Source organism: Echinops telfairi, unplaced genomic scaffold (genome assembly GCF_000313985.2).
Source record: "Echinops telfairi isolate 266 unplaced genomic scaffold, ASM31398v2 ScPeMD7_2573;HRSCAF=3158, whole genome shotgun sequence".
NCBI lineage: Eukaryota > Metazoa > Chordata > Mammalia > Afrosoricida > Tenrecidae > Echinops > Echinops telfairi.
The window spans coordinates 10071003-10098033 of record NW_022106471.1 but is presented as its reverse complement, the minus strand read 5'-3'; the positions used below and the strand labels follow the sequence as shown (position 1 = coordinate 10098033).

The 27031-nt window shown below is 45.6% G+C and overlaps 1 protein-coding gene across 5 annotated transcripts; it reads right to left on the bottom strand.

The window, feature by feature from the left end:
* Window positions 1-717: 717 nt before the first annotated feature.
* FAM161A (FAM161 centrosomal protein A) lies at window positions 718-25722 on the bottom strand. 5 transcript variants are annotated; one of them, XM_045294186.1, is made up of 7 exons: window positions 25246-25722; window positions 14961-15199; window positions 10842-11957; window positions 10254-10421; window positions 8006-8105; window positions 2485-2639; window positions 718-2017 (listed from the first exon to the last, which is right to left on the bottom strand). In XM_045294186.1, the coding sequence occupies exons 1-7, from the start codon at window positions 25432-25434 to the stop codon at window positions 1885-1887; spliced, it is 2100 nt and encodes a 699-aa protein (XP_045150121.1). In that variant the 5' UTR covers window positions 25435-25722; the 3' UTR covers window positions 718-1884. The 5 variants fall into 5 exon arrangements, 4 of the variants coding, with proteins under 4 accessions (XP_045150121.1, XP_045150123.1, XP_012862020.1 ...); XM_045294188.1 differs by having other exon boundaries at window positions 8006-8102; XM_013006566.2 differs by lacking the exon at window positions 10254-10421.
* Between the last annotated feature and the right edge of the window lie 1309 nt (window positions 25723-27031).

Below are 27031 nucleotides of genomic sequence, written 5' to 3'. Positions count from 1 at the left end.
CTGAAAAAAAAAAAAGAAATGGAGTGTCTCATCATACCACTCCTTTGTGGTTGGTTTGAATGTTTAAAACTCAAATTTGCGCTGCGCAGACCTGGCTGCTGAAATCCTGGCCGTCCCGGAGTGAGATCACCCTGCACCCCCTGCCAGTGACCGGCCGAACAGAAGCTGCCTGCCCCTCCAAATCCCTCCCACGAGCTCAACTGATCAAAGAAAAAGATGACACAGATCATTACATGGAAGGGAATTTCAAAGGATTATCAAAGGAAGAGGTTGCTGCGATGCACATTCACCCATTTCTAGCTTGCCCAGGAGACGCCGCACATCCACTGCGTCTGCGATGCCATGTTTTCTTCCTGAAGAGCTCGCTCTTCTCGTGTTGAGAGGACTCCGTCAGTCTCTCCATCAATTTCGCCAGGATTCCCATTCACTTTCACCCAGTGAAATCAGTGACTTCGGGTCAATGAGCTATTTCATCTACTGAGAGTTACAAACACTATATTCAGCTGATTTAATACACTAGTGAATCAAAAAAAACCTAGATGTCCTAAATCTATTAACAACAAAAAATAATGAATTTGAATTCTGTTTACATTTCTACTTCTGGTCAAAACACATATTCATCTGGATATGGAGTTTGGTAATGCTCCTCTGTGATGAAATACAATCTGAGAAAAATAAAATTGAAAAAAAAAAAGGCAGAAATTGGCACACATTTTGTTTGCAGACATCGGTGCATTTTAATAATGAACATAATTCTGGTTAAAGGAAATTCATTGTGGTAGCAATTGTACAATATTGCTTGATGTACATGAATTATGGAATGATATGATGATAGCTGTATTATCTCCCATTAAAAAGGTTTGGGGGGAAAATAAAAGAATCGTATAAACGATGAAGGTTTAAAGAAGAGTCTACTTAATACATTGCTGTAATTGTTCCTTTTTGCTCTCCAGGTTTAAACAATGACATGCATGTATGTATGTGTCTGCAAAATGGAGACAATATCGATATAGTTATATACATATTAATATTTTTCTATTTGGGAAAAAACCACACACACAAATTTGCTTAAAGAGGGAACATGCAGATGCATAAATTCAGTAAAACATGTGCCCGTCAGACCAAATGCTGCTTGCAATAATGTGTAAACATGTGTGCAGAGTCTCCAGTCTTAAAGCCCTAAATCTGAGTTATACGATTTGTACAATTGTATCGCCTCTGAGACCGGGATTTGGACCCAAGCTTGAAGGTCAAAGTGAAGGTGAGAATGGCATTGGCATTTTCAGAGTTCCCTCTCAGGGCAGAAGCAAAAGTACATTTGTAAGTGTCTTGCTCTGAAATTCTAGCTTATTGCTTGCTTTTTTAATTACTCAGATACAAAACTTTCAAATATCTCACAAAACAAGTTTGAGGATTCACTCTGGGAGGTGCAATTCAGAGAAAAAGGATGGGCAGACGGTACCGTTTTAAAAATATTTATCGATTCACATTTTCCAGAAAAACCCTGTCAAGCACATCACCAAATAAAGACCAGTACTCTCTGTTCTCAGGACTCAGCATTTCTTTTCCACCAAACAGAATGGAGAGTATACTATATATACACTTGTATAACTAGTCGGTGACATCGTGACTCTCAAGCATTTTTTTAAAAGATACGATCAAAGTTGCAAACAGATGCTATTGTACTGATTAGAAAAACTGCAGAAGCAAAAACCTTGTTCTCATGGACCAAAGGGCCAATCAGCTGGAGTAACCCTGTGGAAGCCGCAGGGGACTGTGCTCCCCGGCCCAGCATGGCACGTAGGGGCAGAAGCAGCTTCGTGGGAGTGTTGAACACTGCAGTGAGGCTGATGGGGCAGGAGGGGCGGCCTTGCTGCTGTCGTCTTAGTCTACAGAATTCTCTTCCCCACTTTCTCCAGCGATTCCATCCTCTTCCTTGCATAACTCCTGGCCGTCGGGGTCGAGAGAATCCCTGTCTTCCCCATTCTCTCTCTCGTCTCTTTTTTCTTCATGGAGGCTAGAGGAAGAAATGGATCAATCTTTCACAGGAACAATGACTTGTTGTGAAGGTTACCAAACCCTTTGCAATGCATGCATAGACTCGGTGCTTCCTCAATGTCTCAGTTCCAATTTGTTATCATAAAACGAGCCAATGGGGAAATTAAATATTCCTCTGGGCACTATTTTATTTCAAAACTTGAATAACTGATGCTTTAAAATTCATTTTGAAAGCATGTGGTTATTATTTTCGTGGTTTATGTGAGTCTGGAATCTAACTTATTTAAAAAACAAAACAAAACAAAATATCTCATCACCATGCAACCTTTTGAATGTGTCAAACACGTTAAAATGTCATTGTTGCACGGCAGTTCCCAGATATTCCACTGGGAAAAAGGACCTGTGAACAACAGTATGGACAATACACGTTCTTGCAGGTAACAGTGCTTTCAAAGGTAAGCCATGCAGACTTCTTACATATGTTACCTTCCTTCGTCTTCGGTGAAATGTTCCATCTCCGGCTGGCTGAAGTACTCAAGAATGTTCCCCCTTCGGCCTTTCTTTGAAACAAACTCATCACAGATTCCTAGCGCCTTTAGGGTGTTAGAATAATGCCTTTCTGCCGCCATTCTCGCATTTTTCTATAGGAAAGACAAACCTTTTTAGACGGGAACACAAGAGTTCTAAATTTCCTTACAAGATCTTCCGGGTGTCGAGCTCCAGTGAGAATTAAGGTCAGTCAGCACAGGTGGGTAAACATGTGTAGACGCTATGACAGCAAATCTGCTTCTAGGGCGCTCCCAGCACAACTCTGGAAGATGCACCCGGGAAACATGGACAGGAATGTTCATGAGCACACTATTTGTGATAGCCCCAGGCTAGAAGCAACCCGAATATCCTGCAAGAGTAGGCTGGATAAAGAAATTTGGGGCTAGTCAAACAGGAAGTATGGTCAAGCACTGAACACTGGTGACCTGCAGCTATGAGAGGACATAAAACAGAGGGTCTGACCCACTGACACGAAGTCCAGAAGCTGGCCAAACCAAACATTTCGTCTGGGAATATGGACCCAGGTGATACAAATGCAGAGGCAAACAAGGCTCCAGGCTTGGTATAATGGTGTTTCCTAGGGGAGAGGTCATGGGTTATGACCTGGGGAGGGCAGAGGGACTCCCTGGAGTGTTGGCAATGGGTGTTTGTTAACCTGTGTGGTTAGCACCTGAGTATTTGACCTACACTGAACCAATGTTTTAATGCCCTGTATGACTATAGACAGACAACTGAAAAACAGGAAATAAGGTCATGTGATAGCTGTCGCACATTCTCTTATAAAGATGATACGGTCATCATCTCTACTCTGTAGAGCAGTGGTTCTCAACCTTCCTAATGCTGCCACCCTTTCATACAGTGCCTCATGTGGTGGTGACCCCCAACCATAAAAGTATTGTTGTGGCTACTTCATCACTGTCATTTTGTTACTGTTATGAATTGGGCGACCCCTGTGAAAGCACTCATTGTGAATAACAAGAATTTGGGGGAAAGTAAAGAAGCCTCCAGAAGCTAGGCCTTGGGGAGCGGAAAGGCTGGGCAGAGTGAGGAAATGAGAACTGTGCCCCGAAGGCTGTGGAGAAGAAAGAACCCCCAGAGCTAACTATGAACGCAACACCAACTGCCCCTCTCCAAACCAAGAACAGAACACTTGAACAGTGCCATCCAGTTAACGCTGACTCATAGCAAGCCTGTAGGCCAGAGAAGGGTTTCCTAGGGTGTCCATCTTTACAAGCCGGCTGCCGCAGCCGCATCTTTCTGCCACAGCGCTGCTGGGGGGTTTGAGTCACCAAGCTTTCGGCTACAAACCCAGCACTTACCCACAATTTAACCAGGGCTGTTTCTGAATGGATTAAGGACAGAAACTGGATTGGTGGTTCCTTAGGGGGATGGTGGGAAGGCTGGGGGGATATGGGGTGCTGATAACGAGGAGTACAAGGACGAAGATGTTCTAGAACTGATTATGGTGATAATTGTACAACTCTTCTCGATGTGATTGAACTGTTGAATTGTATGATATGTGAATTATATGTCCAGAAAACTGTTAAAAAAGAAAAAGGATTTTTAAAAAGAATAATAATAGCATTCTCTGACTTAAGCAAATTAAATACAAAGCAGTGAAGGTTACAGTCAAAGTCAGTGCAAGTAAACCCTCATCTAAATTTGGTTTAAAATTCAATTTATTATCCATTCAGGTTGATAATCAGCCTCATTATTCAAAAGGAGCAAAACAACATGGCTTGTTGTGTAATGCATCCCAGGCATGTTCCCATAGGAGATAACTCAACAGCAGCATGGTAACAATTAAATTATAAATGGTTAATGCTACAGCCACTCTGTACAGAGTTACCTTTTAATATTGTACAAGGTGAACACTTTGCAATTATCTCTAGTTGAAATGAACATTTCCCCTTGCATTTAAGTGAGCAATGGAAAAATCACTGTGTAGTTATTTTATAACAATGACTATTAAAAAAACAAACCAGGATACAAAAGTTGGAGGTGGGATCAATGATGTTACATTGTGGGGATTGTAATTACTGATGCGAAACGAAATGTATACACCGTTTGAATGCAAAATGCATGTGGTCTAGAGAACTTCACCAAATTCACAAGTTTTTGTTTGCTTTAAAAAAAAAAAAGCTGAGCCAGTAAGGGTGCGATGTAACGATGAAAAATACAACTTTCCTCTAGTTCCTAAATGTTTCCTCCTCGCTCCCACTACCATGACTCGAATTTGACCTTGCAAGTCTGGCTAGACCACAGGATGTACACTGGTACAGATAGGAACTGAAAATCCAGGGAATCCAGGGCGGGTGAGCCCTACAGGACCAGTGGTGTGAGTGGCGAAACAGGGAGGGTAGAGGGAGAGTGGGTAGGAAAGAGGGAACCGATTACAAGGAACTATATGTGACCTCCTCCCTGAGGGACGGACAACCGAAAAGTGGGTGAAGGGAGACGTCGGACAGGGCAAGATATGACAAAATAACAATTTATAAACTATCAAGGGTTCATGAAGGAGGGGGGAGCGGGGAGGGAGGGGAAAAATGAGGACCTAATGCCGGGGGTTTAAGTGGAGAGAAAATGTTTTGAGAATGATGAGGACAATGAATGTACAAATGCGCTTTACATAATTGATGTGTGTATGGATTGTGATAAGAGTTTTATGAGCCCCTAATAAAATGATTTTTTTTAAAAATTAAAAAAACGAAACAAAAAAAAAAAACTTGCTTCTTCCAGAAACTAAAATACCAGGAAAAATGAAAGCACCCTGATTTGAAGTTTTGCTTATAATAATTCTTTCATTTATTAATATTTAGCACACTGGTGTTTGGACGTGCCCTCGTGGTGGAGGGGTTTATAGAGTGAGAAGGGTTTGGAAGGAGGAAACTCCTGATGTGGGACCCCAAAATGGTGAAGCATTGAAAGAAACAGCAGATATGACACTAACCTACATTTTCAACTTGAAACTTTCTTTATGAGTTTAATTTTACACGCACCCCATTTATTTTCCCTGGTGTTTAGAAAGAGTTGGAATTTACACAGTGGCCGGTCGGGTTGTGTGCTCAGCCTGGGCCAACTCCCAGAGAGGGCCATGTGCCGTACTGGCAGGGCTAATGCCATCAAGGTCATTCAGTCTGGGTTCACAAACGCTTACACAAATACCTGCTCTGCCCCCGACACTGTCTCAGGTGCTGGGAATACAGAAACCTGATCATCACCTTTAACATTAAGTAGCTAGGAGAGAGATGGGTACACAGAAGATTGCTGTACAATGGGGTGGGGGTGGGGATCAAGGCAGAGGTGTGCAGAGACCAGGACAGACAGGACAGAAAAGGCACTGGACCCAGTATGAAGAAGGGACACCTTCAAGACCAAGTCTTGAAAGCCACGCTAGGAATTAGGTTAAGACAGGAAGAAACCTCAAGGGTGTGCCAGGTTGAGAAAATAACACGAATAAAAAAAAATTCCAAGTTTAAAATTCTTACTCCAGCATGACCTGAAGACAAAGGTGTGTGTGAGGGCATGCGTGTACACAGCGGGGAGGGCAGAGTGTCGTGGGCGAGGTCAAAGAGGCTCACAGAAATCTCTTCCCAGGCTACCACTCAGGGGCGCATTTCTGGGGCAGGAAGCCAGATGGCTTATTGTTGGAAGCAGACTGACGTGGGTTCTCATCATAGACCAGCCACTGACGAACAATAGAACCTTGTAAGTTACTTTTCCGGAACTTCAGTTACTGTTTGTACACATACTAGGGAGAAGTCCATGGTGAGGTTCTTAGACACCATTCATTAGCAGCGAGAATGAATGGAGCGTGAGCAGATGACTACTGCTCTCAAGATTCTTCAAAAAAGCTCACTGCCATCGAGTCAATTCTGTACGTGTGGATCGCAGCCCAATACGTAACCACAACCTCACGAGGGCTCAAGAGTTCTTAACAAGCTCTCCACCCATCCCCCCCAAAAGGCGGCAGTTGCCATGTGAGACTAACACATGCTCTATTCTATTGCAGTTCATGTGAGCCCACGTGTGTCGGAATACAACTGTGCTTCAGAGGGTTTTCAGTGACTGTAGTTCATCAAATCTTTCTTGTAGATCTTAACTTCTAACTTTTCAGTTCGGAGCCAGGTGTTGAACCATTTACAGTACCCAGGGATTCATTATTAAATAATTACCTCGGGGTAAAAGGTTGGCCTGGGAATGTCAAGGACAAGATATAATGGGTGGGTTTGCAAAGTACAAAGCAAGATGACCAGTTAAAGGAGAATTCAGATAGGAAATAACATAGGTTTCACCTGACAGGTGGACAACCAGGATGGTGGAGAATCTAATTTAAAATTGAGGATGAAACATTGAGGATAAAAAGATAAAAAAAAAAAAAAGAGAGAGAGAGAAGATAAATAGGTCTCTTGGTGGGAGGAAGGGATCTGGGCAGGGTGGGGGAGTGGGAGCCAGTCACCTACATTGTGTTCCCAACCAAAACAGGACATCAGAGAACTAGTTAGTGGGTGGCAGGATGCATGGGAGATACACACGGGAATCCTGGTGACCAGTGAAGAGAACTATTTTGGGACCACAGGAAATCACTTTATGATGTACACAGTAAAACAGCTTATAATGACTTTCCCCTCAAAAGTTAAAATGGAAATGTTAATTAAAAAAATCCACTCCCAGGGAGCCACAGGTCTAGGCTGTCCTGAGCTACACTCATCGTCCCTCACGTATGCTGGCAAGATGCTCCAACTGTCTGTCTGATCATCCAGCTTGAAATTCACAACACGGCACCGGCCACCTCTAGTGATTTCTGTCTGTCACCCACACAAACCTCACCCATTGTGGGCACACAAAAAAGACAACCTGAATTGACAAATCTCCCTGAAGAGAAAGGTTATAAAATGGGGCATAAATTCAGTACAATCAGGGCCCAATGTCCTTAAGACTAGTTTGCTCTTCCTTTCAAAAGGAAGTCCTTCCTGTAAATGTAGGGGAGATAGAAAATTATAGACTCAAAAAAAAAAAGAAAGAAAGAAAAAGAAAATTATAGACTCACTTAAAAAAAAAGGGCAGAAATGAATCTGATTCGATTAGCCATTTTGTTTCATTTTTTAATCCCACGACCCCCATATCATATTATGAAGCCTCACACGTAATAAGACTTGGCAAGTTGGTACTGCAAAAAAGCCCAGGGTTCAAAACTGGTTGTGAGATTATTGTTTAGAGAACAATTAAATTAGCAGTGTGTTCCTTATCATGCTTACATGCCTCATCAAAAGATTCAATGCTCAGATTTTACGGAGAATTACTTACTTGGCTGATTGATGAAGTTGTCACGGAAACAATAACACATCGAAGAGCATTATATAACACGCAAGAAAAACGGGCTGTAAAAGTATGAGCTGAAGATGCTTAAAAAAAGACAAGAAGCTGATAATCACTCTTAAATTCCCACAAACACAACCTGAGCAACTTTTTCAAATAGTAGAGGCCTCTTTGTTAACTTCTCTTCTCTGGCTTCAAGTTCCTGTCGGTATTCTCTCCTCCTCTCCTTCTCACTCCTTCTAAAAGGAAACAGAAGAAATGAGGTTTGCAAAGCTCCCTGAGAACCTAGAGCTCGTACACATAAACATTTAGCCCACACAGCACACCAGGAATTAGTTTACTAAAAATGTAGTTTGCCCCAATTCCTTTCCCAGGCTGGCATCTTTTCGTGAAACGGAAAATAAGTCTGGGGATTCTGGGCCTCGTGACACCTTCGAGGCATGAAGGGGCTCTACAGTGGCTGGAAGAGATGAGCGAGGGCTTCTGTATCTCACTTCTGAGTTGTCAGGGCACAAAAACTAGGCACCCTTGAGGGAAAAGGGCTATCTTCAAGGGAACTTGTGCTGAAACGAGCTCTGCTTGATTTCCTCCGGGATCGCCGCCGATGAGTGGCGGCGGTCATCAAATGGATGCAAGTCTGAGAAAAAGTAGAGGGGCTCGGAATAGGGACTCCAGAGGGACAGGAAGCAAAGTGCGTGAACTGACCCAAGGGTATTGATTCTTTGGACACCATCCTATACTGAATTGAACTGTGCTATTTTCTCTTTGTAAAATATATTAACTCTAGGAAGATTTCATGAACCATAAAACAGATTTATACCATAATGTTATAAGCTATACTTAATATCTATACAAGTTGATTTTATGAAAGAGCCAGTTTTCTTCAAAAAAGATGTATATTTCTAAGGAATTTTCCTCAAGCTCGTCAAATTAAGTTCCCTGTAGCCATAGATTAATATTCTATTATAAAGGTATAAGGATGATTAAAAACAAATATATAAAATCTATGAAAGTAAAAAAGTATTGCAGCCAGACCATAGAAACTGTTTTTTCCTTTTCCGTAAACTTTTATTAAGCAAAAGTGTCAAAATGTAAAGCTTTTGCTCCTCTTTACACAGCCACCCTCTAGGTCCAAACCCTTCTGAAGATCGTCTCCCCATCTCTCCAGCCCTTCCCCAAAGAATTCTATGCTCTTTGATTTGCACATTAAAACAGTAGTGTGAGCAAGGAACTCAACTCATGCTCCTTGCCTATGTTTTTGGCGTCTCGAGAACAAAGAGAAGTCTGAAGGGGCAAGACTAGGGCTGTGGGGCCGATGTGCTAGTGCTAACCACATTCTGGCCAGACAGTCCTTCCTCCCTGGAAGAATGAGCGGGTGACGGTTGTGAAGGTAAACAATTCTTTGGCCCAACTTTCTACTTTCCTGGCCGTTTTTCTCACCAATGCACTTTTTCATTTTCTTTTCAGTTTTTTATTTTCTTCAAACTTCTTCGTATCATGACCCCATGATCATTCTGTGATGTTTGGGGAAATCTGTCAAGATTGCCCCTTTGAAAATTCTTTTTAAAGGCCAACCACAAACTTCTGAACTAACCAGAGGCTCTGTCTGGAATTGAACTGACTCAACAGATTCCCTCAGAAGATCTTTTTGTGTGTGTGTGGGGTAGGTGGAGTGAGTGAGTGTTGGGATTGGGGAGAATCCCATCTGATTTTATTTACTTAAAAGTTTTTTTATAATATTTAAATGGATTTTTTAAAGGCACCTGTTTTGCTTGGAATAGGCCCATGCAAGTATGAATACGTAACCTTAGTAGCAATACTTTTTTACATACTCTTGTAAACATATCTATTGTCTCATATATGCAACCCCCCCCCCACGCATCAGATTGTTTAAAGGTAATGAATCACATCACCCAGATTTCAAGGATACTCTTCCACCAAAACATGAACATTTCTATGTAACACATAGAAATGTCCCTCTGGGACATTGGTTTTCAAACTTCCTACTCCAGGGTCCTAGTGTTCCGTGGAGTTGTACAGGTTGTACATAATATTTTTTGGATTAAAATAGTAACAAGATTCAAAACACACACTGTAAATACACCCTGGAATAAGACATGGGCATCAATGTGTTCATTTGTGCCACCAGATTCTGTGCAAATTTTGGTACAATGCTCTTTGCCACAGCCCCCGATTGAAGCATATTCTGATAACATGGCAAGTTGTTTTTTTTAAAAAATTGTTCAAAATCAAGATTTCTCGTAATCTTGTCATTTGAATCACTTACATAAAACTACTAATATCTAACCTGTTTCTATGTGGCCATCTATTGATTAAAAAAAGGAAGTTTGAATACCAATGATCTAGAGGTCCAGGATTCATGATACCTGAGAGATTTTATTCTGGATTTAGACCTTTGAGCTAAACTTTCATGTGAATCATAAGCCTTAGCCCGGGTTATCAGGAGTTTTTGCAATTCCTTCATTCTTTGCTTCTGTTTGGTTAGGATCCGATTTCTTTCTTCTTCCAACATTTTCTTTTCCTCAAGGGATCTCCTGAGGACAACAAACTAATGCTTAATCCACTGCAGGCCGAGGACAAAGAAACAAACGTCCCTTAGTCAAGATTTAACAGAGCACCAAGCGAAGGTTGAGGCCTGACTTATGAAAATGGGCTGCAATAGGCTGACTGTAATCTTTTCAACCCCCAAAGGTTCAATGAGAGATGCTTTCATTTCTTAGACCATCACTCTCTGGCAAAATGATATCTTACCAGAGAAGAGTAATCATTTGTTAATAACGTCAAACTAACTTACGTAAATGAATAGAACCATAGAAGGAATTTCAAGAAGGTTGGTGGTGGGGGTGGGGGAAAGGAATTAAAAGATGGAATTTTTCCAGGGACTTTCTGAGGCTCCTCCGGTCTACTGTATTAACCAGCGTGAGTTGGTCGGTTTTCTCCCCTGATCATTTTACCTGATGGCTTGTTCTCTTCCTCTGGAAGACACGGTGGGCCGTGGAGGGTCCAAGTCACTTTTCAGCGGCGACTTGTGCCGTGCTTCTTTGAAGTTGTCGTCCTCGGCCTGACTGTCGGTGAGAACTCGCTCTCTCCCGGGGTCGGCGGGGTCGGGGGGCGCACGGGGATCCAGCGGGTCCCGGGGCGCACGGGGATCCAGCGGGTCCCGGGCGGACCTGAGTTTCGAACCAGCGTTTCCGAGGAGAGAGTGCTGACCTCTCTCGGGGAGGTTTTCCACGTCCGAAGTCGGGCACCGGGGCCTGCGCTTGCACTTGCACTTCTTCCGATACCTGCGTTTGCGCGCAGCGGGGCCCCGCGGGGGCTGCGTCTGCGGAGGCTCCTGGGCGCCCGGGTCCCCGGGGAACTCTTCTCTGAACTGGTCCCTGGCGGCTGGGCCGTAGATAGACAGAGGGAGGGGCCTGGCTTTAAAGCAATCGGCTTTCTTCTGGGGCTTAAAAAGCTCCCTGAGCTGGTCCCGGGCCGCTTGCTTCTGCTCCTCGCGCGCCATGAACTTGAAGGGCTTCTGCGAGGCCAGCAGCGCGTCTTTGGCTGCGTCCCGCGCGGCCCGGCGCCGCTCCTCCTGCCGCCGCACCAGGTCGTGGTACATGGGCTCCGAGACGCACGAAGGGACCGGAGTGGCTCGGAACCTCTTCTTCCTGCTCTCGGCCTCCTCTTCCTCCTGCTTGCGCATCAGCGCGCGCAGCATCTCCACGTCCGAGCGGGATCCAGCCTTCTCCCTTTTCTTCTGCTCCCGAAGCGTCATCTGAAAGGGCTCGGGCACTGTGATCGTCGGCACCCATCCTTTGCGCTTCTTCCGTGTCTTTTCCGCGGTGCCACCGTCCGTGTCATCGGACTGAATGTAATCTTCCACCGAGAAGTCCTTCCACATGTTGCTGATGAGCTCCTTAGCGTAGGTCATGGTCGTGGTCCTGCTCTCCCGCGGGACCTCGCGCTCCGGGCCCGGCAACTCCTCCTCCGAGGAAGACGCGTACTCCGAGGAAGACTGGCCCACGTCCAGCTCCGAAGGCGATGGCATCAGGGTGACCGGGGGATAGGAGGCTTTTTCCGAGCCAGATCTAAGGGAGGATAAGCACAGGGCACTTTCAATCGTATGTGACCAAACATAAACATGGAGATGGTTCTACGGTTTCTAAATTCGGGGCTTGATCAGAAAATGGGAGCTGGATAGCCCTTGCAGAAATGATCACTTTTATTCAGAATACTAAAGCTGAGAACCAGGGAGCCACTCGCGGTGACCACACAGGGTTTCTGCGGCTGTATATCTTTTATTTCATTTTTTAATCATTTTATTGGGGGCTCTTATAACGTTCCATACATCAATTGTATCAAGCATAGTTGTGCATATGTAGCCATCATCATTTCCAAAACATTTTCTACTTGAGCCCTTGCTATCAGCTCCTCTTTTTTGTCTTCCATCCCCACCCTCCCACTCTCATGAATCCTTCATCAATTATATATTATTATTTTGTATCTTGCACTGTCCGTTGTCTCCCCTCAGCCACATGTCTGTTGGTGGGTGGTGGTGGCAATATAGCCATGATGGGGTCCACCTTTCTCCCCCTTCCCCCTCCGTAACCAACCCCCTGCCCTCATGGTATCGTTATTCCCACTGCTGTTCCTGAGTGGTTTATCCTGAATTCCATGTGTTGACGGCTCTTATCTGTACCAATGTGTATTCTCTGGTCTAGCCAGATTGGAAGGTAGAACTGGGTCATAGTAGTGGGAGGAGGGGGTTAGGAAGCATTCAGGAACTAGAGCAGCGGCAATCAACCTGTGGGTCATGACCCTTTGGGGGTTGAACAACCCTTTCACAAGGGTCACCCAATTCATAACAGTAGCAAAATTACAGTTATGAAGTAGCAATGAAAATAATTTTATGGTTGGGGGTCACCACAACATGAGGAATTGTATTAAAGGGTCACAGCATTAGGGAGGTTGAGAACCACTGAACTAGAGGAATGATGTGTGATTCATCAGTGCTACACTGCACCGTGATTGAGTCATCCCTTCCTTATAATCCTTCTGTGGGGGATATTCAATTGTCTATAGATAGGCTTTGGGTCTCCACTCCAAACCCTCTCGTTCACATCTATATCGTTTTTTTGTTTTGGATCTTTTGATACCTGATACCTGATCCCGTCTACACCTTGTGATCACACAGGCTGGTGTGCTTCTTCTATGTGGGCTTATTTGCTTCCCTGCTAGATGGCTGCTTGTTTAACGTCAAGCCTTTAAAATCCCAACCACTCTATCTTTTGATAGCTGGGGACCATCTGGTCTCTTCACCACATTTGCTTATATGCCCATTTTGTCTTCAGCGATAATGTAGGGAAGGTGAGTATCAAAGAGTGCCAGGTAATTAGGAAAAAGTGTTCTTGTGTTAAGGGAGGCCTTGAGTAGAGGCCCAAAGTCCAACAATCTTAATACTTAACATATAAATAAATATACGTACATTGGCCTCTAGCCCTTTCATTATAAATTAATATATTTACATATATACATTCCTATAGCTATACCTCTATGAATAGCTTTTGCCTCCTATTTCTTTCCTCTATTTCCTTTTACCTTCCTCCTATCCCACTATCATGCTCACCCTCATTTCGGCTCTTAGTAATTCCTCTCAGATACACTGCACTTCATTAAACCCCACCAGGCATTATATGCCCTCCTCGCCATCAATTTTAGACCTCTGTTGCTCCCTTATCCCTGAGTTTGTTGGCTTCCCACTCCCCTCCCCGCCCCCTCCTCTCCCATGCCCCCGCCCCAGCCCCCAGAACTACTGGTCCCCTTGTTTTCTCCTCCAAGGATGTATATCTTTACGAAAGCAGACGGCCACACCTTTCTACCTCGAACAGCTGGTGAAATTGAGCCTTTTGTTTAGCAGCTGCTGGTTTAACTGCAGCGCCACTGGGGCTCCTTTTTATTCAGATTAAAAGCTGGGAAACAGCCTACATGTGATATAGCTCCGATCTCTCCAGTCACAGGAGGGGAACAGGAGGCAGCAGAGGCACCTTGCCTCTAACCTCTATTGAATCCTCACCTCATTTTCTAGAGTGAGTTTCTCAAAACACGTCAGATCATGTTACTTCCCTGCTTGAAACTTTTCAGTGATTCTTCCTTACTACAAAACAATCCAGCCCAGACGGCCTTTCAAGACTAGCCCTAGCCTCTCTTTCTAGGTTCCAACCCACTACCTCATACCAAAGTCACAGCCCATCACAGGAAGTGCCTCATATACACCCATGGTCTCCCATGCAACTTTGTCTTTGTGTGCGCAGTTCCTGAGGCCTACAGGCCACTTCTTGCCCTCTGCACCTGCCGTTCCTCTACTACGTCAGGGAACTTCCCTACCAGCCTTCCTCCACCACCACTTTGGCACGGTTAGCTGCGTCTTCCTGTCTCATCATGGTCTATCGCAATTTTTGGTTCTCAGTTCATCTTGGAACCCCTGGAGGCCATCCAGCTTTGGAATCCTTTGTGCCCAGTAAGGTTTGGCACAAAGGAGAGATGCAATCAGCACTAACCAGTCGGATGAGCTACAGGACCCGCCTCAGGTCTCCAAGCGAGCAAATCAATAACAGACATGGTCCCAAACAGAACTAGTCCAAAAAATGTACAATTGATGTATGAATTGTTATAAGATCTGGAAGAACTCCAATAAAATGTTTTTAAAAAATGTAAGTCACATTTATATCTCACAGTCTTGAACCCTTTGTACGACATCCTTTGAGCTCATGCTTATCCATGTTTAAAAGGGTTTTCAAAGTAAACTTTAATATTCGTCACTTAAAATCACCCGGACAAAATATCTTGGTACATTGCTATAGTTGTGCAAATGGCAGGCCAAAGAAAAAAGACTAAACGGCAAACCAAGTGACCTTCTTACCAAGAAGTCACCTTGTAGGGTGGTAAGCTATTACACGTTCTTAAGAAATTCCTCCTTCCTCTATCATGAAGAGGGCTGAGTTAGGGAAGACATTCTGAACGACTTTTCCTGGGCCCTTTCAGTGTGTGTGCTTTCTGTTCCAGTCCACAAGTAACACTGCGCCCAAACTGACCTGGAGGAGACCCTGGGGTCATTCTCCCTGATGATCACGGGCTGGATTCCCTTCAAGTTTAATTTATTCTGGTACATTTTCTCCAACTTCGCCATAGTTTCCACGTGGGCGGCCTTCAGTTCTTTTAGTTTCCGGAAGTACTCTGCATTGGAGTGGTGGACATCAGAAAAGTTCACCATGTTCTCCTGGCTTACGTGTTTACGTCCACCCATCCCAGAAAAGTTGCTGTCAACATCAGCCTAAGGAGAAAACAAACAAACTGGTGATGATGTTTGGGATGGAAACACAAAGTAGCTTGATACAGTTCCAAATGCTGCTTCCTAAAGACTCCACTTAATGGGCTGTAAGTTACTTGTAGGCTTTTGACTTTAAGATAGTTTACTAAGAACAAGAGAGCCTAAAGTGCCAGACATGCAATTCTACCCATTTTATAAAGGATGGCTAGATCCCCAGCTCAACCAATGACAGTATTTAATCCATTATATTTGTGGGGCTTAGATTTTTATGCCATCTTGATGGTACCTGTGTGGAGGGAGGGGTGGAGTCCAACCTGTCAATCAAGTGGTAGCCTGGTGAAACCTCCTTGGGGGGTGTGGCCTTTTCTATAAGACTCAAACAACTCACTGCCCTCCAGTCGATGCCAAGTCGTAGCGACCCTACAGGGCAAGGGTAGAACTGCCTCTTTGAGTTTCCAGCACTGCACCTGTTTATAGGGTAGAAAGCCTCGTCTTTCTCCCATGGAGCGGCTGGTGGTTTCAAACTGCTAACCTTATGGATTTCAGCCCAACTAGTAACCACTATGCCAACAGGGCTCCTTTTCTGTAAGACAGGCAGTGAGAACTCCCTCTTGCCCTTTGCCTTCCTCCTTGCTTGGATTCTGTCTGCCTCCAGGGTCGGACCCAGGTGGGTTGCCAACCCAAGAGCTGTCAGCACCCTGCCATGTTCCCACCAACCTCAGATCCACCTGACTCTGCACCCACCATCCCGTGACCTCCCTGCTTCACTTTTCTGCATCAGCGGTCTCAGGCTACATGGGTCTGAAGGGGACTCTGGCTAGCATCATACCCATGGACTGGGATGGCATGCCTTCTGGAAATAACATTACTTCTTGATATAAAGTTCTCTTATACAGACATGATTGCCATTGACTGTTTCTCTAGACAACCGAGCCTAACACATGGCTTACACTATGATTGGATAGACTCCATCCATCTTTTACAAAGAGTTTCTGTAAGGAGACTCGGAGTCCCTGCCTGGTGCAGCTAATGTGGTTGGCAGTTAACTGGAAGGTTGCAAGTTTGAGTCTCTCAGCTGGGCCTTGGAAGACAGGCCAGTAATGCTTGCACAAATCAGTCATTGGAAACTCTATGGTGTTTGGGCCAGGTCCGGACCGGGCAGCCCCCACCTCCTCTCCTGTTCCTCAGGAAGATGAAACCTCAAAGCCCCCGTTCCCAGGCTCTCGGGAGGATGGATGACCTATTGAACTATGCAACTCCTGTCCCAACACTCCAAAGAGCTTATCTCTCCAGCTGGGTTTGTGTAGCCCCTTTTCCAGCACTCCAGAGAGCAGGTTTGCAAACAATGAGATGACTTCCCACAGGTCGCATGCTGACTCAAGGCCCTGCAGCTACAAGCAATTAAAAAATCCCCCTTCCTTCTGTCAATGTACACTTCCTTAGTTCAAGCCCTATATATCTCCCACCGCCTCACTGACAAGCTGCGATTTCCCTGACCTAACTTGTTGGGTCTCGGAACCGGCCCAGGAGCTCAAGATGCTCCTGCCCCTTTCTCTGCTCTCCCTTCCCTCCCGGGAGCTCTTTCCCTACCCTAATAAAGCTGCTCTTAACCTCACGCTCTTTGTTTTTTAACATTTTATTAGGGGCTCATACAACTGTTATCCCAATCCATACACACATCAATTGTGTAAAGTGCATTTGTACATCGTTTCTCAAAACATTTTCTCTCCATTTAAGCCCCCGACATTAGGTCCTCATTTTTCCCCTCCCTCCCCGCTCCCCCCTCCCGCATGAGCCCTTGATAATTTATAAATGGGTATTTTGTCATATCTTGCCCTGTCCGACGTCTCCCTTCATCCACTTTTTGGTTGTCTGTCCCCCAGGGAGGAGGTCACACACAGTTCCATGTAATCGGTTCCCTCCTTCCTACCCATTCTCCCTTTACCCTCCCTGTTTTGCCACTCACAACCTCACGCTCTTTGTCTCTATCCTATCTCCGTTCAGTGTCTCAGTGCTGACCTCTCATATGGGTCACAGTTCTACTGCGACACAGATGGGGACACCACGAGATGCAGGCAATTGGACAGCAACTGACTATGTGGTTGCTAAGAAAGAACCCCACTCCAAGTTGGACATTTTAACTGAGATGCAGAGAAGCACAGGGTCTCCCGCTACACACCAGGCTACATCCCAACACTCTCCCGCTACACCCCAACATTCTCCCTGGAGCTGGGCTCCTGCAGTGTGGGTGCCAAGGGTGTGCCAGGGCAGAGGAGGCAGGGGTATAAGGTGGCAAGGGGGGGAGGGGGAGAGATCCTAGAACAAAGTTCTCAGAGTGGTTCATCAGAGAGTCTGGGAAAAGCCCTCCCCTCGGTAGGATCAGGCTTCGGGAAAGAGTAAAAGGGAAGCCAGAGGGAGTGGAGGGGATTTTAAAAAGGAGCTGGTATCAAAGAGTTCAAGAGAGAAAGAAAAGGTTTTCAAAATGATGGTGGCAACAATTGTACAATTTTGCTATTGGATCTAATGGAATTATGGATTATTATAATATCTGTAAGAGCTCTCAATAAAATGATTTTTTAAAATAGATATACTAATATTTTTTTAAAATAGAAAGACAAGAGTGCTTGCGTCCACAGGTGACAGTGACCCTGAGAGTAACAACCCAGTGGGGCTTATTCCACGTACACATCACACTTCCATGAGGGTTATTTATTTATTTATTATCAGTTGGAATTTAAGACATGTAACATACCATTCCATATTTCAATCATCTCAAGCAAAAATGTACCACAATCAGTTTCCAACCATTCTTTTTCTACACGGACTCCTTGGTATTATCTCCCTTTTATGCTTCTTACCTCCACCACTGTACCCAAACCCCCCTGAAACCCCTTCTTCTACTTAGGTTCATTAATCCCAGGTTTCATACACCCAAAGATGGGAAAGCATCTAACACAGCTTCAAGAGGGTGAGCTCCAATGACCAAACACCGCCGACCTACACCCTACTATGAACGAACAAAAACCAAACCAAAAATACTGAAAACTTCGGAAACCAGATCAGGTCCAGCCTGCATCATAGGTGGATCTACTGACAAAGTTTTAACTATTCAGGTCAGATTTATGCCTTTGATCTTCTATACTCCTCTCTCCCAAGCACTCTGTTCGGTGCCCACATTCCTCCCATCCCTCAATTGTAGACAGGCAGAGTTCTCTGGGTGCGTATTTCCTATGTAGTTCCACAAATGAATCATGGGCTCCTACTGTCACCCATCACCTTCTGCACACTGGATTCTCACAATTTAGGCTCTGGTCCAGATCCCTCCTTCGACTTCGGGTTATATGGATTCCAATCCTTCAGTGGCAGATGATGGTGTGCTTCATCCAGGTAGACTTAGCTGACATCTCTCTTAGATGGCTGCTTACTTGGAGACCAACCTTTAAGACCCAGACGCTATTTTATCTGATAGCCAGGCACCATCTAAATTCTTCACCACATTTTGCTGTAGCACCCGTATCTTCTGTGTTCCCTTTCTGAGGGTGAGTATCGAGCAGGGCCATGATGTAAGAACTAATTATTCTTACACTGGAGCTAGGATTTAGTGTGAACCCCAAACCTATTCTGGATCTATGCTTTTTTTTTCTTTCTTTCTTTTAATTTGCTATAACTTGGGAGGGGTTGACTGGACTTTTTTCTTCATTCCTTTTACATACATTTCACAACTCTTTTTTAAAATTAATCATTTTATTGGGAACTCTTAGATATAACATTCCATACATAGTTCAATCATATCAAGTAGTATTGAACAATTGCTACCACAATCAGTTTCAAAACATTTTCTTTCTTCCTGAATTCCTTGTTATTGTTTCTGAAGGGTTATCTTGGTTTTCATGTCCTGAACTTTCTTAAATATACAAATGAACATCTGAAAATCTAACATGGTTGAGGCGGTAAAACAAATAAAAAACATAATGGTCAGGGGAGGAAATATTAAAGAACTAGAGGATACTCATGTGCTTCTTTAGTGCTGCGCCACACCCCGGATTTATCATCCCTTCCACGTGGCCCTTCTGAGAGGGACTGTCCAATTATCTTACAGGTAGGTTTTGGGTCTCCACTACATCCACGCCCCTTCACATCAATTTGGTTGCTTGCTTTTGAACTTCTGATTCCTCTTCCCATCGACACCTCATGATCACACAGGCTGGTGTGCTTCTCCCATGTGGGCTTTGTTGCTTCTCTGCTAGATGCCCACAATTCTTTTAACTGAAGTAACCAAAGAGGTGAAACCTCATTTACTCCATAAACATATCATTTGAAAAATATCCGCTCAGTTGTGAAACAGCTAAAATTTATTGACGAAGCCCTGCATAAAAGTCTGCCAACCATGGTTTTAAATTTAGCCTGCTGCCTGGAACAGACTCAAAGTGAAAAGTGTATTTGCTATAGGGGATTACAGATCCAATCTGATTAGACTCGAGGAAGTAAATCTGCTTAGATTTTCTCAACAGAGAAATTTCAGGGCTTCCACTGTATATAATAGTTACAGTACAGTGCTTTAATGAGCTAAAAATGGTGTATAAGAGGCTGGTGTTGACTCACTTGGGTAACTCAGAAAAAATCAGAGGGAGGAAACCACTTTTTTCCAATAGAAGTGATATGTAGAAATTGCTTATCAACAAACCACCCCGTTTGGAGAAGTTTCTGAATTCTTCCGCCACCTCTGCATGTGCTTCTTTCTCACCATCCCCTGCTCAGCTCCGAGGTGGACACTTCGGTAATGACACATCTGGGACATCCAGAACTCGGCTCGCTGCCGAGAGCTACGCAGCAGACTGGATCTCCCCCCTTGAGGAGTTTTCAGACGGTTCAGGGGAGCAGGTTGTGGTTGCCGTCCAGCAGATTCTGACTCCTGGCGACTCCGTGTGTGTGCGCACAGGCTGGGACCTCAAAAGTCAAATCTGACTCCTAGCAACCCCAAAGGGCAGAAGAGAACTGCTCTGTAGGGTTTCTGAGCATCCCTTAAAATAAGACCTATGGTAACCACATAAAAGAATGTTGTTCCTAATGGAAGGATCTGGAGAGTGAAGCATCGAGGAATGGGGGAACTCTCGGGCTAGCAAAGCCGAGATACAGACTTGCCCTGAAGAGGAGAGAGTGCTCACTTCCCCCTAGAGCTGGTGCCCCGCCTTTTGGAGAGCCAGGAGAGGACTCAGAGCAGTGGTCGGTGGACTACAGGATATGCACTGACTCTCGCATTGTATCGAATCCATTTTCAGCTTAATGCTGTCAACACAAGCGTGAACATTTCAGATAAACTGATCTCATTGGTGGTTTACCTAAAACAGATGAATAGCAAACAAGCGACTTCCAGTTCCAATTTCATTTTCAGTTGTCTCCATACAGAAGAATAACATTTACTATGCCCAGTAACAAGGGAGCCCTGGAGGTATAGTAGTTACATGTGGGGCTGCTAACCACAAGGTCAGCAGTTCGAAACCGACAGCTGCTCCACAAGAGAAAAGTGAGGCTTTCTACACCCGTGAAGATTCCCAGGCTTGGAAGCCGACAAGGGCAATTCTACCCTGTCCTATAGCATTGCTGAGTCCGACTGGACTCCACAGCTGTGAGATACCCAGTAACACTGGGCAAGGACATTTTCGGAGAGGCTAAAGTAGCACCTTTCCCCTCCAATTGCTGGGCTGGTTGTGGAATGTTGTAAAGGTGCCCGGGAGAGAGGATGATCTTCCCTAGATTGGCTTGACCCACTTAGATGCTGAATCCTCTCAACACCAGCTGCTTTATTATAGCCAACACAGAAAAATAATTATTTGTGTTGTAATCTGTCTAGTTTTATCTACAACTCTGGAATTTTTATAAAGACTTTTTTTTTTTTTGCCTTGAACAGACATTGTGAGGAACCAAGGCAGAGTTAACATACACTAACATGGCTGAACCACCAAGATTAGCAGGGGCGGGAAGCAAGCTGCAGAACAAGAAACAGCAGGTATCATTTTAAAAATGCTGAAAACCCCCACATAGAAATGTCCAGCCCAGCTGCCACATGACTCTGCTATGCGTTTCCACTTAGTATTACACAGGAGGCATCTTAAGCTTAGCATGTCCCAAACAATGCCGTGATGCTCTCCTCACTCGTGCCTGCTTTCCCCTTCCCGTCATCCCCAACTCAATAAGTGGCATCACCTGCTCAAACCAAAACCTGGGACTAGACAGTGGTTCTCAACCTGTGGGTCTCGTCCCCTTTGGGGGGTGGGTCGAACGACCCTCTCACAGGGGTCGCCCGATTCATCACAGTAGTAAAATGACAGTTAGGAAGTAGCAACGAAAATAATGTTCTGGTTGGGGGGTCACCACCACATGAGGAGCGGTATTAAAGGGTCGCGGCATTAGGAAGGTTGAGAACCACTGGGCTAGAAGGAATTCTAGGACTCCTTCTTCCTCGGAGCTCACATCTAATCCAACAACACATCCTGCCCGTGCTAGAGAAGTCTGTCCACTTCTTGCCTTGTCCTCTCGCACCTAAATTACTGTTACAACTTCCTAACCAATCATCTTACTTCTACTTGGTCACAACAAAGCCACCAGAGCCATCTTTTCTATAAGCCCTCACCTTGGTCTACCGGCCCTGAATGAGCTGCTCTCCAACCTCACTTCCCACGCTCCTCTTTCCCTGCTGGATTTCTTTCAGATCCTTACTCTCTTTACGCACCTTCGGGGCTTTGTATACACTGTTCCTTTGGCCTGGAAGCCTTTTCCTAACCACCTCTTCAAATGGCTCTTCTTTGCATCCATCAGGCATCCGCTTACAGGTTACCAGCTCATTTAAGTAGATCCCTCTTATTTCTTTTTAAAATCATGGTACCCTGGTACATTTCATTTACATTTCCTGTCTTATAATCATTTGACTAGTCGTTGTTCATTATCCACCGCTGTTAACCCAAAAGCTGGATGTTCCAAACCCACTAGACCAGAGGCTCCACAAGAGAAAAGACCTGGCGATCTGCTCCCATAGAGATTACAGTCTACGATCTGCTCTCATAGAGATTACAGCTTATGATCTGCTCCCATAGAGATTACAGCCTATGATCTGCTCCCATAGAGATTTCAGCCTACGATCTACTCCCATAGAGATACAGCCTACGTCTTCCAAGACAGATGGATCTGGTTGTTGTCCTGGCAGCCCAAGGTGCCGTCAACACTCTTCGCCAGCATGTCCTAACTCGAAGCTATCAGTCCTTCTGGCCCTCCTGAGTCAGGGTCCAGCTTTTCCATGCATAGGAGGCCATTGAAAATACATTGAAGCGGTATTCAAACATTGGGTAAACAATTCGATATTTTTGTTTAATAAGGATTTCTATGCTTTTGTAGTTAAAAAAAAAAAGCTTACAGTCTAGGAAACGCCATGGGGCAGGTCTACTCTGTCACACAGGATGGTGACTGTGAGTCAAGCCAACTCAGGGGCATATGACAGCTGGCCTGGAGAAGCTGAGAACCAGAAGCTCCACGAGAACGTGAACGATGTCTGTTTCGCCCACTGTTGAAGAGTCAGTGACAAAAGCCCATGCAATCTTCCCGCGGACGCCACCTTTCCCTTCTGCAGAGCAGCCAGTGGGTCCGAACTGCCAAGCGGGGGTCACCAGTCAAGAACTCAGACACGGCACCACTAGCGCTCCTTAGGCAGGCACTCAGCCAAACCAATCCAGACGCACTGGCATCGAGTCGACGCCCACTCAGAGCGAGTCAAAGGACAGGGCAGAACTGCGCCTTCAGCGTCAGACACTGTCACTCTTAAAGGGAGTAGGAAGTCCTGTCTTTCTTCTGTAGAGCAGCTGGTGGTTTCGAACTGCTGACCTTGCAATTCGCAGCCCAACTCGTAACCTCTCTGCCATCAGGGATCCTAGTCAGTGACTAGCACTTAATAAATGCTCACCAAGGGAAGGAAGAGTCAGGGAAGAAGGGGGAGAAGCGATGGTACGTGGAGGGGCTCACAATGACGTGTCCATCAGAAAGGGTATGAGTTGTTGAATGTGAAACTAGGATGTGCTCTGTAAACCTCCCCCTAACTCACAATAAAAAGTAAACAAACTTTTTTTTTTTTTTTGTAGTTTAAAAGGGCTCTCTATAACTGCCACTGTGTTGCTGTTGCTAGGTGTCCTGGAGTCATTTGCACTCCCCACCCCCATGTCCGACAGGACAAACACTGCTCAGCCCTGCACCATCCTCACAACTGTTGCTAAGCCTGCGTTCACGGCTGCAGCCACCACCGCGGCGACAGGAATGACTAATTGTCCACCGAAGAAAGCCAGAGGAGAGTTTAATCTCTGGGTGGGTCGATGAAATGACCCTGCTATTAGAATGACCAATTTACATAAAACACAACACATGCTCTCACTTGGTTCCCAGCCTGTGACAGGAGAGGGAATTACTAGTTTTACAGATAAGAAAACCGAGACTTAAGGAAGTTAAGGGTTAGCATCTCCAAGCAAGAGAACGGGTCGGGATCCTACTCACAACTTCAAGTCCTTTCCCTCCATTCGGTCTGCCTCTTCTGTCTCCTTACTTCCTTTGTTGCCTGCGGCAACTTGCTTTGAGGGGAAGCTGCATCCGAGCAAAACTGGTCCTAGGTTTCTCATCCTGTACTATGCTGGGTCTCATTCTGTCTTATTCTGGACAGTGTCAAGTGGTTTATGTCGATTGGTGAAATATTGACCATTAAAAAGTACTACTGGTGTGCTCATTAACAGGTGCGGTGTAAATTCAGCTCAGAGTCAATTCTGATTCATAGCAACCCTACAGGACAGGGTAGACCTGCACCTCAGGTTTCCAAGACTGTAACTCTTCACCAGAGTAGAAAGCCTTGTCTTTCTCTTCAGGAGTGGCTGGTGGTTTTGAGACTGCTGGCCTTGCCAAGGAAGCGCAATGCTTAAACCCTGCGGCACCAGGGCTCCCATAGTGTGAATGAAAGAGATTCAAAATTCCAAGTATCCTGTGATTCCTGGACCAAAATGTTTTGGGTTTGAGCGGTTTGGGACATAGGGTATAAAGAAAAGTACACTAGTGGTGAGGAGTTTTCTCTCTGCACATGGCTGGTTTGAATCCAAGGTTGCCATCTTTTAAGGCAGCGGTTCTCAACCTGTGGCTCTCGACCTTTTTGGGGGTTGAACGACCCTTTCACCAGGGTCGCCTAAGACCATCTGAAAACACATAAATATTGCACAATATATAATTACATATTGTTTTGTGATTAATCACTATGCTTTAATTGTTTAATTATGTTCAATTTGTAACAATGAAAATACATCCTGCATATCAGATGTTTACATTGCGATTCATAACAGTAGCAACATTACAGTGATGAAGTAGCAATGAAAATAATTTTATGGTTGGGGGTCACCACCACATGAGGAACTGTCTTCAAGGATGGAGACATGAGGAAGGTTGAGAACCGCTGTTCTAAGATGGCAGACTCTGACTTCCACCTGACAGACAAGTGTTCTGGGCACATTTGACACTGGAAATGGAATCAGTGAAAAAGTTGTTCTACCAGACGGCTCATTAGGAGGTATCGGTCCCTCAAGTAATTGACTTCCGTTTGGTCTAGCTACTAAATTCCTGCCTCTTTAAGATTTGTGTTGAAGACCCACCAAACACACCCAATTGATTCCCGGGTTTGTAGGAGTCATCAAAGTACTGGGGTCGATCAGTTTTCAATCTGGTTTTGTTTTGCTAAGAAACGATACATTCCCAAGAAATTCTGAGCATAAGAAGTTCTGTACTTTGTATACTCTAGAAATACTGTATAGGCTCTCCAAGACATTTTTACAAAAATCTCTAGTGAAAATTGAGACTTTGGACGTCCCGGTTTAGGGTCCTTTTCGTGGAGACAGAGAGAAGGTCCGGTGGTGGTCAGGTTCACTGGCCAGAGAACCACCTTCCGGGCGAATCTGCAAGGCACCGCCATTCTGAGCCTGTCCCCTGTGCGGGACAAGGACCCTAGCCAGCCCAAGCCACGTCCCGCCCTGCATTACCGACGCCCGCGCCGACCGCGGCTGCATTTCCTCCTTTGCTTCCTCCAAGGCCACCTGCGCCGCCGCCGCCGCCAGGGCCTCCAGGAGATCTTTGCGTTCGTATTGGGCGACCCGGGCTCCGGTGGTGGGATGGACCGGGATTTGGTGGCTGGAGGCCACCAGCTTCGCCTCTCGGTGCGAGGCGTCCATCACCGCGCCATCTGGGGCTCAGCGCCCGCGCCGGCCCGGGGCGGCTCAGCCGGTGCCACTGGTCTCAGGCCACCTGGCTTGGGCAGCGGTTACAAGGGGCGCGGTAACCAGGGACGCTACAGGGGCCGCGAGGGGCCAAAAGTCATCCAAACCACCCGCACGCTGCCGAGTCCCGCTTAGCGGCCCGACTGTCCTCATTCTCTCCAGTGGATTAGCAGGTCGGTGGGAGGGGCAGGTTAGCTCTTTTCCTCCGTCAGGCAACCCATCTCCAGAAGAGCGCGTTTTGATTGGCTGACCGCGTGTGTTGTGAGCTGCCTGGTCCGCGCCATCCTCACTGTGTCTGGGGCGGGTGGGGTGGGCGGCGGAAGAGAATCGGGTGGAGAGGGCGGCGGCGAAAGGCAGGGGTGGGCGGCGGTGGGTGATTTCCAGAACCGGAGCAAGGTGTGCACATCACGCTCTCTATCGAGGCCTTCCGGGAGCCAGAGAATCCGAACCGGGGCGCTAAATTCTATTCCGATTGATCGGAGAGCGGCCATGGACCAATCAGATTGACCAACTGGTCATGGACCAATCAGAGCATGGACCAAGCAGAAGGACGCCGCTAGCTGGCCCACTCACGTGAGGTGACGTAACCAATAAACGCCTAGCGATGGGTGGAGCCTGGAGCAGCCCCGACTGAGTGACTGTGCGGTAGTGTGAACAGCACTTTCGCAGCTTGAAGGCGTGATTCCTGCAGTGATTACACGCTACCCCTCTTCTTACCAACAGTGCGTCCTAACTCTGCACGACGAGCACCACGAAGTTGTAAGAGGTCGAGTTTAAGAATGGCGGGCTGGCAGAGGCTCAGCCACCAGTTTAGTAATAGTAAGCTTTCTATTCACAACCTTCCTGCTCGCGCCCCCCCCCCCCCCCCCAACACACGATTGTCACCGTCTGAGAGGACATTCATTTTCTCGGCTGCGCGGTGCATGTGGTCAGGAGAGGTCAGTCCCGAGAGAAGGACATCATGCTTGTTAAAGTGGAGGAGCAGCGAACGAGAGGGATTGACACAGGGGCTGCAACAGCGGGCTGAAGCCTAGGAACCATTGTGAGGAAGGCGCAGGACCCGGCAGTGTTCGCTCTCTTGTGCACAGGGTCGCTATGGGCCGGAACCAAACCAATGGCACCTTAACAACAACAATGAACAAGACGACAGTATGTGAAGGCCGTACTTGCTCATTAATATGCGACTACTTTTCTAATACTGAAGGAATTCTCAATCTGTTGCGTCATTCACAACCCCAGGGCTATAGACACATCATACTTTCAGTTGGCTCTGCATTAACATTTTCATCACTTTAAGTCTGTTTCTTAACATTCGCTGGTTTCTGTGGTGTCCTGGTTTTACAATGGGCTGTGACTTACTTAAAAAAAATAAAAATAAAAACCTAATGTCGGGGGTTTAAATGGAGAGAAAATGTTTTGAGAAACGATGTACAAATGCGCTTTACACAATTGATGTGTGTATGGATTGGGATAACAGTTGTATGAGCCCCTAATAAAATGTTAAAAAAGAAAAAAAACAAAAAACCATAGGGTTTCCTTGTGATCCAAAAAT